Source organism: Penicillium robsamsonii (assembly GCF_028829455.1).
Source record: "Penicillium robsamsonii strain IBT 29466 chromosome Unknown utg000002l_segment0_segment0, whole genome shotgun sequence".
Taxonomy (NCBI): Eukaryota; Fungi; Ascomycota; class Eurotiomycetes; order Eurotiales; family Aspergillaceae; genus Penicillium; species Penicillium robsamsonii.
Window position 1 is genome coordinate 2,822,372 of NW_026643220.1, and position 14,668 is coordinate 2,837,039.

The window sequence follows — 14,668 nt, forward strand, 5'->3', positions numbered from 1 at the left end:
TTATCGCACTGGATAACTTGAACAACAGAGCAATGGGTGTTGCAGGTTGGTTGGGATCTGCAAGTTGCGGTGTGTAGAGTAGCAAGACTGTCAATTGATCTCATCGTGCAGATGAACGGATAGAAAATATAGAGTACAGCTAGCCACAGTAAATGCGGGTAGCTCGGTAGATGCCATATGCAAGGGTGAAAGATTGTGGTATGCTGAAAAATAACAACGAAAGACTTGGGAACAATGATGCTGGTATGCATGCATATGCATGTTACCTCCCGCCTGAATCTAAACTATGTAAAATACACTAATCAGAAAACAGATCTATCTTGAGGCTCAAGATAAACATGCAATATATAGTCCACAGAACTCGAGTAATCTGAGAAAGAAAAAAAAAAGAGAAAAGAAAGATATGAAAAAAGGGAAAAAGGAAAACAACAGCACAGTAGGCAGCTAGCCACTAACATATCCTTTGATTGTGTCTTTCCTGTACCGAAATGCTCCCGCCGATCAAAGACAGGATCAACTGGAGAAAGAATTTACACAAATTGCTTGTAAGCAACTGTGGCGTGTTAGGTTGTAGCTGAGTCTTCGAATACCTTGGCCTGCAGGGGGCGATAAAATCGACACAACTGTCATGCAGGCTGGGCAGAGATCTCGTTCTAACGCATGCACGCCACCAATATCCAGTACAGTATTCTTTCAAACGAATACATTCAATTAAATACAGAAAGGGTGAGAGCTTTATACTAGAAATTAATCAATAATCATTATTGGTATCAGTAGACAGTATACGCAAGGACGTCGGAGAGTAGCTGCAAGAGTAGTATGATCTTCATGGGATAAACTGCGAGGTATATCAGGCGTGTTTTGCATTTGGAAAACTTGATACGGTCTCCCTTTAATAGACAAGGTTTGTCCTTGGATCTAAGTGAGCTCAAACTGACCATTACTACTCTGCATTCTCGCGTTTCCGTCTCTCAAACATCCATTGCCCGATGCAAACTTCAACAGATAGCGTCGGACGTCCAGTCTGCCTTCTATTTGGGCCACAATGCAGCAATTTCGATGCGGTCTCGGCTCAAATAAGCAGGACTTTGGCCGAAGATTCATCTGTACAATTCATCTATGAAATTCTGCAGGACCTGCCTTCCCTATGGACCGATATTACCAAGGCCTTTCCGCCTCTCCGTCAAGTTTCGGGGGGCGAGCAGATCATCGCATTGGTACAACAGTTACATGGCTCGCCATCACCACACACCGCAGAGCCTACTAGTATGATCCTGACTCCACTCACTGTAATTAGCCAGATCTTGGAGTTCATCAAGCTGAAGGAGTCGGATGTGGAGCAAAGGATCATCGACACTCAAGGGTTCTGCGTAGGGTTCTTGTCTGCGGTCGCGGTCGCTTGCTCTAAGGGGGGTGGCGAGTTTCGGTCACTCGCAGCGACAATTGTCCGACTAGCCGTTTGCATTGGGGCTCTGGTTGACTTGGATGAGTTGGTACATGGTAACTTTCGGTCTGTTGCTGTAAAGTGGAAGGACCTCGCTGGTTGCAAGACATTTCAACAAGTCATCGCATCCCACCCAAAGGTAAACACCTCCCTATCCATCCGTAGTAAACAATAATGCTAACGTTGCTATTCAGGCCTATGCATCATGCGAGTTGGATACCAATAGTATGACGGTAACGGTACCAGAGGAAGGTATAGAAGCGTTGGTCAAAGATCTCACAAGTCACAATTTATCAGCGAAGCCGATTGCGCTGAGGGGCAGATTCCACCATGAGGCACACAAAGAAGCTGTGCAACGTATTTTCAAGTACTTTGAGCATGACAAGCGTTTCCTATTACCAAATGGAAGCGAGCTTCTCCTGCCTATCCGATCCAACGTGGACGGGAACGTTATTCGCCAAGGGGGTTTGCTCGCCATTGCATTAGAATCCATTTTGGTCATGCAATGCAAGTGGTTTCCAACTGTTGCAGACGCATTTCACGACATGCGACAAGCCAACAATGGTGCTCGCTTGCTGACAGTTGGCGAGAGTTCCATCATACCCCGGAGTGTGAGCATTCAGTCAGGACAGCAGAACGGCCTGGGTCAAGACAGCAATGGGTACCCTAATGGGCTGAAAAATGGCCACGCATCTACGAATGGAGTGAATAGAGCTGAAGCTATGCCAAATTTCACCCTCAACGGTCATCGTGGCGACCCAGTAACTCCGATTGCAATTGTCGGAATGGCTGGTCGATATCCCCAGGCCGATTCTGTTGAGGCGTTATGGGAGATGCTTGAGTTGGGACGATGTGCTGTCAGCGAGATGCCGAATGATAGATTCAAAATGAAAAAGCTCTTACGACAGCCAAATGGTCCCTTTTTTGGGAATTACCTGGATGATCCCGAGGCTTTTGATCATCGGTTCTTTGGTATCTCTGCCCGCGAGGCAGAGGCTATGGATCCCCAGCAGCGACTCCTATTGCAGGTCGCATATAATGCCATGGAGTCGGCCGGCTATTGTGGGATCTCTGCTTCTTCATTGACCTCAGACATCGGCTGCTATATCGGTGTTGGCTCGGACGACTACACAGATAATGTTGGATCCCGGGACGCCAATGCATTTTCCGCCACAGGAACTCTTCAGGCCTTTAACAGCGGACGCATCAGCCACTACTTTGGGTGGAGTGGTCCATCATTGATAGTTGACACCGCTTGCTCTTCAGCTGCCGTGGCAATTCATCTGGCCTGCAAGGCCCTACAGGCAAAGGAATGCTCCATTGCAATGGCTGGAGGAGTGAACGTCATGACCAGTCCCAAGGTTACTCAGAACCTCGCCGCTGCCTCTTTCCTGTCTCCGACTGGAGCCTCCAGAGCATTTGATGCGGATGCAAATGGCTATTGTCGTGGTGAAGGGGCAGGACTGGTGGTTCTGCGACCATTGGAAGATGCCCTTCGTGATCATGACACAGTGTTGGCTGTCATCGCGGGATCAGCAGTTAACCAAGGCTCCAACTGTTCTCCGATCACAGTCCCTGTCTCGGAATCTCAACAGTCTCTATATCGTAAAGCCCTCGTTGCTGGAGCAACTTCTCCATATGAAGTGAGCTATATTGAGGCCCATGGAACTGGTATGTGTTTAAATTTACACGCTGCTCTATCATTAGGCCCTCATACTAAATTCATAATAGGAACGCAAGTGGGAGATCCAATCGAGTTTGACAGCATTCGCCAGGTTTTCGGTGGACGAAGTCGAGCTGAAATGCTTTGGATTGGATCTATCAAGGATAATATTGGGCACACAGAGACATCCTCCGGAGTTGCAGGGCTGTTAAAGACAGTGTTGATGATTCAAAAGGGGAGAATCCCCAAGCAGGCCAACTTCTCTCGCCTGAATCCCAAAATCCCTTCTGCTGAAAAAGAGAATATCTCAATTCCGGACAAGTCTGTCAGCTGGGAATCCACATATCCTGCGGCGATGGTGACAAATTATGGCGCTGCTGGAAGTAATGCGGCTCTTTTGGTAAAGCAACACGCGAGTCCATCATTTACTTCAGACTACGTCGGAGCATGCGCATCAGAAGTCCCAATTTTCATTTCAGCAAAGTCCCAAGAGTCCCTTCTTGCTTATTGTGAGGCCCTTCACAGTTTCGTCAATGACAGATCGCTTTCGCCCAACGAAAGTCTGCTGCAAGACGTCGCGTACAATCTTGCCATCAAACAGAACAGGGAAATGGACTACATAGCCACTTTCTCAACGAGTTCGAGCGATACTAAGAGCTTCCTGAACGAGCTCACTCAGGTCATCTCAACCAATGCTCACTCGCGAAAGAAGCCTGCAAATCCACTTCCTGTGATCCTCTGCTTTGGCGGTCAGACTGGCAACACAGCTAGTATTTCAGAAGATCTTTACAACTCTTGTGGACACTTACGATTTCACTTGGTAAGTTCTTTCGTCCCGAATGTGAGTATCTTGCGTGGTTCTAACCCAACAAATTCAGATGGAATGTGAAAACGCTTGCAACGCCCTGGGCCTGCCAAGTCTGTTCCCGACGATCTTCCAAAGCAGTCCAATCAAAGACCTAGTATCCCTCCATTGCATGCTTTTCTCCATCCAGTATGCGTCTGCCAAGGCTTGGATAGACTCAGGGCTGAAGGTGGACCGTATCATTGGACACAGCTTTGGCCAACTGACTGGACTTTGCGTTGCGGGTGGCTTGAGTCTGTCCGACGCAATAACGCTCATATCCCAGCGAGCCAGGCTGATCAGCAGCAGTTGGGGCCTAGAATATGGCAGCATGCTGTCGATTAAAGGAACACCGGAAGATATCCTTGACCTGCTGAAGACTTGCAATAACACTGTGGATATCGCGTGCTACAACGGCCCGCGCGACCTCGTTGTTGCCGGGGAGGAGGCCTCCATCGCAAATATCGAAGCTATCGCTGTAGGCAGATCCATGTTTATTCAAACAAAGCGACTGCGCAGCACTCATGCCTTCCACTCTCGATTAGTTGACAGTATTGTTCCTGGCCTCACCGAAGTTGCTGAATCACTTGTGTACCATGAGCCACGGATTCCAATAGAGGCCTGCTCTGAGTTGGAAGATTGGACCTCTGTGACTCCCACGAATATAGTTCAGCACAGCCGTATGCCTGTTTACTTTGAATCGGCTGTGAAGAGGGCCGCAGAGAAGGCTTCCGGTCAAGCCATCTGGCTTGAGGCCGGATCAGGATCTCCTGTGATCCCGATGATTCGACAGATTATCCAATCTTCTGAATCGCCAGAAAGGCACGTCCTCCAGCCGATAAATCTCCAAGACCCACAAGCAGAGCGAAACATTGCCAAAGCCACCTCGAAACTTTGGTCAAGCGGCGTCAAAGTGCAGTTTTGGGCCTTCAGTCATCACCAGGCGCCCTCTTACAAGTCAATGAATCTACCCCCTTATCAATTTGCGAAGACCAAGCATTGGATTCCATTTGATCCATTGGCATTCCTTCCCGTAACATCCCCATCGGTGCCTGATACTTCCAGTGGAATGGTCAAAGTGGTTGAACGAAACTCCAAGGGCACCGTTTTTTCGGTCAATGTTTCTCATCCAGTATACCGATTATGTGCACAAGGACACTCCGTTGTTGGCCAACATCTGTGTCCTGCGTCTCTGTACATTGAGATAATTTTGGAGGCAGCAAGCAAGACAACGTCAGAGGGGCTCTCTGGACTTATGCCACATATTCACAATCTTAGCATCTGTACCCCGTTGCTTCTCGAGTCCGAAGGAGAGGTCTGTCTTCAACTATCGCAAACTGACACCCAGCTCGAATGGTCATTCTCTCTCTTCACCCAGCAGGGGATATCAGGCCGGGAGACGCATGCCACAGGTGAGATCGGACTGTACAACGGGAGCGGAGCATCCCAGGCTTCCTCGCGTTTCCGGTCCCTGGATCGGCTCATATCTCCATCTCATTCTCGTACCATTGCAAATTCAACAAGTGCCAGTGGCTTGGTGGGGCTACCTGTTTACCAGACTTTCAATCGAGTGGTTGAATATGCAGACTACTTCAGAGGAGTGAAGAACGTGTTTTCCAATGGGCATGAAGCTACTGGTCTCGTGTCCTTGCAGGATTCCCCAAGTGCGAATGGAATTTGTGACCCCGTTCTCCTCGACAATTTCCTTCAGGTGGCTGGTATCCATACAAACTGCTTGTCTGAGACTCGCGAGGACGAGGTCTTTGTTTGTAGTGCTATCGGGGACATATTTTTGAGTGACGCCTTTATCACGAGAGATACGAAGTCCACCAGAACTACTACAACATACACCAGCTATGATCGACCTTCCAAGAAGCAATTCATGAGCGACATCTTCGTGTTCGATTCCGAGAGCGGCAAATTGCTTCTTGCCATCATGTCTGCGACCTTTACCAGTGTTCTGATGTCGAATTTATCTCGCGCTCTCAGCAGACTGAACAAAGACGCTCCTACGTCGGTCCCTCAATCGATTGAGAGAGATCCCCTGCTTGAGACCCAAGCGACTTCGATGCCAAACTCGCAGGAATCTCCGAAAGCAATGAGTGACAGGGGTGGACACGTAGAAGCTGTCCGAGAGATGTTCCACACTCTCCTAGGCATTCCGTTGAAAGAGTTGCTTCCATCGTCGGGCCTTGAGGATATTGGAGTAGATTCGCTCATGAGGACTGAGGTCTTGGCTGAGATCAAGAACCGCTTTGGCTTTAACTTGTCTGTCACTGCCTTGCTGGAGATTTCTGATATTCAAAGCCTGGCCAACACATTATTCCCAGATGCTTCCTTTGAAGCCTCAGATATCTCCGCTCCAGTGGAAACCATTATTAAAACCCCGGCGAAGCAGATGTCGAGGCAAGTTAGTCACATCAATTTAGTCCCTACCCCGAGTGACTCTCTGGCTGCGTTATCAAGCGACGTGTTTGCCAATCTCAGGACAACTAGCCTATACAGTCAGAAAGCCCAGTGGACTGGCTTTTGTGATGACGTCTATCCCCAACAGATGGCTCTTGTGACAGCATATGTTGTCGAGGCATTCGAAGATATGGGGATTCCGCTTGACTCCTTCGGGCCTGGACAGGTCATCCCACAGCTTCCAGTACTGCCTCAACATCAGCAGGTGAAGGATCAGCTCTATTCCATATTGGAATTCTCCAAATTGGTCCAAAGGCAAGGAGACGGTATTATAAGAACAGCGAACCTCATTCCAACCACGCCTTCCCTTTCCCTACACCAACAAATCGTCCGAAAATACCCTCGCCATGAGTTAGAGCACAATCTTCTTCACACCACTGGCTCTCAATTGGCCAAGTGCTTGACTGGTTCGACTGATCCTCTGGCCCTTCTATTCCAGGATAAGAAGGCACGCGAGCTAATTGGAAATGTATATACCCATGCGCCAATGTTCCTTTCTGCGACAATGCATTTGACGCAATTTCTCCGAGACGTCCTCAGCAAGGCTGAACCTGGTAGAGAGATCAAGATCCTCGAGATTGGTGCTGGCACTGGTGGTACCACCGGCTTCCTCCTTGGTCAACTCGCGGATGTCTCTGGGCTACGCTTCGAATACACCTTTACAGATATTTCATCCTCGCTAATTGCACTTGCGCGAAAGAGGTTCCAAAAGTACAACTTCATGTGCTATACAACTCTCAACATTGACCAGGACCCCCCCGAAGCAATGTTAGGACAATATGACGTGATCATTTCCTCAAACTGTGTTCATGCCACTCCCAGCATCATGAGATCAACCAAGAATATCAATAGCCTTTTACGGCCTGACGGAATTCTTTGTCTGATTGAGCTGACCCGCAACTTGTTCTGGTTCGACCTGGTCTTTGGACTACTCGAGGGCTGGTGGTTGTTCGGCGATGGTCGACAGCACGCTCTTGCTAGCGAATACGCTTGGGATAAGGCCCTTCGCCAGGCCGGCTATCGGTGGGTCGACTGGAGTAGTAACACCTCAAAGGAATCTGAGATATTACGGTTGATTGTGGCATCCCCTGCAGACGTCGGCTCTCAAGAAAGTACCCTGGTCACGGAAGAGTCGGTGACTTTCGCGGAGAAGAATGGGGTTGAACTACTGGCGGACATTTATTACCCCACAGAGGTTGAGACATCGAGCCGATCCCGGCCTATTGGTACGTGAAGCAGAACTCAAACATATCTCAATGACGAACGAGGACTGACATTTTCCATAGCCCTTATGATTCATGGTGGTGGTCATGTCATGCTTTCTCGCAAGGATATCCGCCCCAAGCAAACGAAAATGTTACTTGCCGCAGGGTTCTTGCCAGTAAGCATTGATTACAGGCTTTGCCCGGAGGTCTCCCTCTTGAAAGGACCCATGGAGGATTGTCGGGATGCCCTGGAGTGGGCTCGTCAGGTTCTGCCAGGGCTAGCGCTGAAACGCCCCGATGTAAAGCCCGACGGGGATCACGTGGTGAGTGTTGGGTGGTCAACTGGTGGCCACCTTGCCATGACGCTTGCTTGGACCTCTGCTATGATTGGCGTTCGTCCTCCGGAGGCAATTCTTTCGTTCTACTGTCCCACGGACTATGAGGATCCCTTCTGGAGTCACCCAAACTTGCCATTTGGTCATTCTGCTGTGTCAACCGACGCATACGACTGGCGGGAAGGCATTCAAGACAAAACCATCACTTCATACAATCCTCCATCCTCGTTGGGTGGCTGGATGAATCCTAGTGATGCTCGCAGTCGTATAGCATTACACATGAACTGGACCGGTCAGACGGTTCCTGTCCTGCTAAACAAGCAAGGTCCTAATCAGAGGAATCAAACACCCGAATTGGAACCACCTAGCGTTGAGGCTATCCAATCAATCAGTCCTTTGGCCCAGATCCGAACCCGCAAATACCAGTCTCCCACTTTTATCATCCATGGTACCCGTGATGATCTGATTCCCATTGCCCAGGCGCAGCGAACATATAATGCGCTTTCCGATGCTGGTGTTGATTCTGAGATCAGAGTACTCGATGCAGTGCATTTGTTTGATACATACCCGGATATGGAAGAGAACCAGGAGGCAGTGCAGGCAGTTCAAGATGGGTTTGCATTCTTGAAGTCACATGTCAAACCTTGATATGGTGTTACTCCTTCTATAGCAAGGACTAGACTATTACTTTGAATGTGTGTACATAATTTCGGGGCGTGTAGCTATTTTTCGCATTGTTTGGAACCCAGGTTTTGTTCTTTGAACCGTTAATATGAGATGAACGTCATTTTTCTTTGGTATAAAACATCTTATTGTAGCTAAACAGTTTACAATGGTAGATAGCATTTGTTGGAGATCAGACCATCTGGGGACTGTCCTGACGATTTCTCCTTCCTTTTTCCCTCTCCCTCTGTAGCCCAATAGCATTTCTATAATTGCGCCAAAATAGGGCGAATTTAGCACCGTCACATTAAAAAAACAATAACCCTCGTAATGACGTGAACTAGTGGAGTGAGCAGATTTAGGAGGCTTCGATCTAGCTGCAACAAAAACGCATCTCTTGTGCCAGGATCATCACGGAAATTATGCAAATTTGGCTGCTCAGTGACCCGGTTCCCTCCCTTCTTACACCGCTAGATCTAGAGATCTTCATAGCCAGCCAGCTACGCCAACAAATGCCTAGGTCGTCCTTTAGTATATGCAGGGTGTTGGAGTGAAATGCAAATATTAATCGTATAAAACATAGAGTGAGATGGTAATTCACGCCTTGTTTGGCTCCTCATCGTGTACTCTTGCAGATAGCTGATATGTGATCGACCTAAAATACAGATTTCCAAGTAGGCTTACTACAATTGACACATCGACTTGGCATTTTATTGACTATCGCTTTCTTGTATCTTCTGTTCTAATCTAGGGATAATCGAGGACCAATTACCGACCTAGATTCATATGTTGTTGTCGTATCTCTTTTACTGGGAATGTTGGTTGGCTGGCTGGCCTGCACTATATCGTAGCTTAGACCGTACCTTGAAGTGTGTAATGCAATCTCTAAGATTCCATCCCAAAACTAGTCCTTGCATGATAGCTCCTTAAATTCTCACGGTGAATAGATTGAATGCTAGTATTTTATCATCTTATGGACGTGTTGCGTAGGTGATAATTTTATCCTCCAGCCAATCCTCAGCAATTCACATATCGTGAAGGGGTTGAAATTGTCATTCACAACTGCAGGTGTAAACGCCAGATCTTGGCATGCACCGCACCACGTCATGCCAGCTCCACAGAGAACTTGTATGCAAGCCAAAAGCTTTATTTTGGCAGTATACCGATTCCAATAACCAATATTAATAAGTTAATATTTTACAGCTAACACCCTTTTTTTGTATTTAATTGTATGCATTTCAAAGAATACCGTACGTAAGGTTGGCGGCGTGCATGTTATAAGTTCTATGTCGAGCAGGCAGGGTAGTACTCCACGTAGCACAATATCAAAATGTAGGGACCAGCTGCATATGAGCTTACGTGTAACAAGGACGGAATGGAGATCGATTGCCGTTTACGCCCGCGCGAGGATCGCGGGAGAATCCCGGGAAGTGCCGCAAGGCTTGAGACAACATTTGTCAGCTGTCTGACTGCACGATGAACGTATAGGGTATTCTGTGTATAACATTTACATTGGGGTGGTATTTCGCAAAAGACAGACAGAAGATGTCCTCGCACCTACTCCCGCTGTCTCTTGGTTTTTTCTCAGGATTTGAATACTTTCTGCTCGAAGACTGAGCTTTGTCCTCAACTCAGTAAACATGATTGTCGACTTAGTCTTCATGGAAGATACAAGAGCCTCACTTGTTGGTGTCGGGCTCTTTATTCTTATAACCTGGGCTCTGCGATATATCTTGTCTCCGGGCTCCAAACTGCCGATTATCAACAAGCACGGGGTCTTCGGGTTCGGGCATCTCTCCAAGAAGGGCTGGGTTTCTAGTGCCGCCGACTTGTTAAAAGATGGGTTCGCCAAGGTTTGTTCATCCTCTGCTGTCAACTTAGATTGATACTCACCACACTGGAAATCAGTCTGCGAAAGGGTTCCGCCTCGTCACCGACAATGGTTGCCAGATTGTTCTGTCTCCGAAGTATCTTGAGGAGATCCGCCAACATCCCGACCTGAGCCGCGATAAAGCTTCTGCTAGGGAGCTCATGTCGCATCTTCCTGGGTTCGAGGTTTTTCGGGAAGGATCCAAGGACGAACGCATTCTCCACGACGCGGTGTTGACTAAATTGACAAGAACGCTGGGTAAGCGAATCTTTGCTGGCATAATGCGAGGAATTTGTATTGATATAGACACTAGGTCGTGTCACTGAGCACCTCTCCCACGAAACAGCGCTGAGCTTCGAGACGCACTGGACGGATGAACGTGGTGAGTAGACATTGACTCGTGTGTCATCTGCGAGAAAGCTGACAAGGAAAAGAATGGCATGCGGTACCACTGCGATCGAGCATTACACAGATCATTGCTCAGACGTCTTCCCGTGTCTTCTTGGGGGAGAAGCTCTGCAGAGACCCCAAATGGCTACACATTACCATAAACTATGCAGTCCATGTTATTACGGCTACCGAGCAGCTCCGTCAATGGCCCCATAGCCTCCGGTATATCGTTCACTGGTTTCTTCCAACCTGCCGGCGGCTGCGTCAAGATATGCGAGAGGCTTTGGCCCTCATTCTTCCTGTTTTGGAGGAGCGACAAAAAGAAAAGACGGCAGCCAGAGCAGCGGGCAAGACACCAGTTTCATACAGCGATGCCATTGACTGGATGGAAGATACCGCGAAAGGCCGTGTTTATAACCCAGCCATCTCCCAACTCCTTCTGTCCATGGCAGCCATCCACACTTCGGCTGATATGCTGACGCAGGTCTTGTTCGACATCGCTGAAAGGCCCGATCTGGTGGCAGCATTGCGCGCGGAGATCATGAAGGTTGTGAGCGACAATGGTTGGAGTAAGATCTCGCTGTACAAATTGATTTTGATGGACAGCACCATCAAGGAGAGTCAGAGACACAAGCCTATTGCCATTAGTATGGTATCCACCCTGAGAATGAATGAACAGAAGCTGACATGAAATTTAGCACCCATGCGTCGTCTGGCAACCAAAAATATCTCTCTATCTGACGGAATGTTTATCCCAAAGAATACGACCGTTCTGTTCCCTGCCGATGCCATGTGGGATCCCGATTATTATGATAATCCACAGGAATTTGACCCCTACCGGTATATGCGCATGCGCGAGTCCCCAGACCGGCAGACTCAAACAGCCGCCCAGCTCGTCTCGCCTTCACCAAACCACCTCGGCTGGGGCTTCGGAGAGCACGCCTGTCCAGGTCGGTTCTTTGCTGCTAATGAGCTCAAGATCGCGCTCTGTCAACTTCTGTTGAAGTATGACTTCAAACTGGACCAAGAGCGCCTGCCAGAGGTCCGTTGTCATGGAGCCTCTCGAACTGCTGATCCGGTAGCTAAACTTGTGATTCGGAGACGCGAGGACAATGCCGCAGTGCAGGACCTTCCATGTATGGTATGAATGAGAGTCAAGTGGCGATGAGGAACGCTACTAGGGACACGCTACCCGGTCTTAAAATTTGTATGTTTAGCCGGTATACTGGATCCATTAAACCTGGTATAGGTTCCTTCAGGCCCAATGAAAGTTGTAATTCCTCTGGGACTTCACATAAATATCTTGATATCGCGTCGCTAACTGGAGTCCTAAGCACATTAACACTTGATGCATTAAACCACCAGTTTGCGCGTAATTAAGTTCTTGGACAACGTCAGCATATATTGACCCGGAGCAAGACCATCACTGATAAGTGCCACGACACACATAACTTGTGTATCGAAGATCAGATCTCGCGCATCACAAGTTTTGTACTAGTAGGATTAGAGATGCCTACCTGGTGGATAAAGAATTATCCTTGGAAGTTCTTTAACAATCAATATTCAAACATGACTTACAGAACTATGAATAACCGACCGGCAAGCGAACGCTTAGCATAAAAAAACCAATTTCTTTTGTTGGGTTTATTTGATATTGAGACTCGAACCCAGACAATGGTTACAAATTTCCGCCTAGAAATACATATCATTCGTGCTTCAAATCTACCAAGATACCTCGAGATGAATCGTGACTGATTGCAAAAAAAATATGTATTTTCAATGCCCTTAAACGCAGAGGCCTGTTGACGTTCTCCAGCGACAGGGATCACTCAGGCTGTTTTCACGGTTGCTTTAATACAATCTTCAAGGGTAGTCCAACCAGGTCGTCCAAAGAAGGTACGAATGAGGTTCTCGGCTCGTTGAGCTGGGACCACTTCTCCCACACTAGGCTTCTCCGTCGGTGGTGCCTCTGGGATAAGCTTGTTCATAGGATCCGCCTTCTTCATAATCCCAGTTATATCGCTCCATACAAAGGGTGCTGCAGCACCAAATAGTCGCTCCGAATTGACTTCCGTACTCAGCAAGCCAATGACGTGTAGTCGTGCGGAGTCTTCTACGTCGATGAACCATGCTGTTTTCAACATGACAGCTTAGCGATATTGTCGGATCTATTGGGGGATAAACGTTTGACTTACGGATGGGAATCACCTTGAACGGAAACGGATCACCCTTCAGAAGGCCTCGGATCCATTTGTGGCCTGAGCTACCAATTTCGGGGTGGAGAGTCCGGCCAAACTAAGGATACGACATTTAGCTCTCAGCGTTGCTCGGTGCGTTCAATAGATCCTCTCGGGTTCGGGGCAAGCTCACGTTCATCCATGGGAGAACTGTGTTTAGTACAAATGAAGGTTGATTCTCTTCCACCCATTTCCAGGCCTGCCGCTCGCCTTCAGTCTTGCAAACAGTGTATATCGAAATTGCAGTTTCCGGTGTAGCCTTTTCCCAGGAATCTAGATATAATCAAAATCTGATCGTATCCCAGAGAGCTTACATGGATCACTCACCCGTATCAAATCTAAAAGGCGTATTGACCTCGGGATATCCCGCGGCAACAATGGATGAAGCGAGAACCACCCGCTTGATCGAGGGTTCCCTGGATGCAGCACGGAGAACATTCAACGTTCCAGCGACGGTGTACCCTACAGGATCGCTGTTTGCCGGATCCCATGGCATAGCTTGGGCCTTTTCAAATCAGATACTCCTACTCCAAGAGTTTCAACATGATACTAGTGAGAAATGCGAGACATACCATATGAACTATCCCGGACACCCCAGTAAGCGCATGATCAAATGCGCTGGGATCTTTAAAATCCGTAATCAGAATTGTCTCAAACAATCCCTTGCCATAGCGAGTATCAAAGTACTCATTCAGCCAAGGTCGGGGTGTGCGGACAGTGCCGCGAACGCGGTATCCAAGGCCGAGGAGGATATTGATCACGTGCGATCCAATGTAGGCATTGGCCCCAGTGACCAGGACGGTCGATCCAGGAGGGAAAGTGTACTGTGTCTTGGTCATTTTATTTCTAGGCTGCTGAGGACTTAGAATGTATTGTAAAAGAAATAGATGTGCCACCAGAAAAATGGAAACCAGTGGGAGGGTGCCCGACTCTCTTTGCAGGCGGCAAAACTAGAAGGCACGGGCGCCGACTGTCTTTCTGCTACTCGGAGCTGCTGCATGTGATTGATGCGTTGTATAGTAATTATTAGCCAGGAGAAGCGGGATAGGAGGGGCGGTGTGATATCTAGGGTGTGATATCTAGGAGTACACTATTTTTCAAATCTGTACGGAGTAGTGAACATGTATCACGCTGGACCGTCAGCCGTGTAGACAATACATACTCCGTACTAAACAGTGGAGTGGATTGATCCCTTGCGTCGGCCCGCGAAACTTGCCGTAACTAGCTCAAGCGCACAGACGTCAGAACCCAAAAACAATGTCGGAATACAGAGACGAATTCCCAGAAAATCATGTGACAGGTGGTACTCGGCATACCATACAGTGCATAATACAGTTAGTCATCTATGTCCGCAGAGATGTTCGGGTTTTGTCATTTTAGAGTCCTGCCATTTATATTATACCTGGTTCGCACGCTTGATTTCTGTCAAAAAAGACATCTGTCCAAAAAGACACACACACACACATAAATGCAGCCGCAGTTACACAAACGGAGATTGTGTATGAGAATAGTCAAAATGGACACCTTGTCTTGCGGGTCTGGTTGGTATCT

General features: G+C 48.1%; 3 protein-coding genes across 3 annotated transcripts; 2 read left to right on the plus strand and 1 right to left on the minus strand.

Moving 5' to 3' along the window:
* Positions 1–32: 32 nt before the first annotated feature.
* Positions 33–8,605, plus strand: N7447_004329 (uncharacterized protein; the record flags this gene model as incomplete). Its single annotated transcript, XM_057228604.1, has 6 exons — positions 33–45; positions 1,006–1,583; positions 1,639–3,115; positions 3,176–3,927; positions 3,986–7,643; positions 7,704–8,605. The coding sequence occupies 6 exons, from the start codon at positions 33–35 to the stop codon at positions 8,603–8,605; spliced, it is 7,380 nt and encodes a 2,459-aa protein (XP_057087945.1).
* Positions 8,606–10,260: 1,655 nt separating this feature from the next.
* Positions 10,261–12,027, plus strand: N7447_004330 (cytochrome P450; the record flags this gene model as incomplete). The annotated part of the gene is made up of 5 exons (XM_057228605.1): positions 10,261–10,473; positions 10,529–10,748; positions 10,804–10,872; positions 10,925–11,527; positions 11,579–12,027. 5 exons carry the CDS (start codon positions 10,261–10,263, stop codon positions 12,025–12,027), a joined length of 1,554 nt encoding a protein of 517 aa, XP_057087946.1.
* A 682-nt stretch (positions 12,028–12,709) lies between these two features.
* N7447_004331 (uncharacterized protein) lies at positions 12,710–13,956 on the minus strand (the record flags this gene model as incomplete). Its single annotated transcript, XM_057228606.1, has 5 exons — positions 12,710–13,011; positions 13,076–13,175; positions 13,251–13,390; positions 13,445–13,622; positions 13,690–13,956. The coding sequence occupies 5 exons, from the start codon at positions 13,954–13,956 to the stop codon at positions 12,710–12,712; spliced, it is 987 nt and encodes a 328-aa protein (XP_057087947.1).
* Between the last annotated feature and the right edge of the window lie 712 nt (positions 13,957–14,668).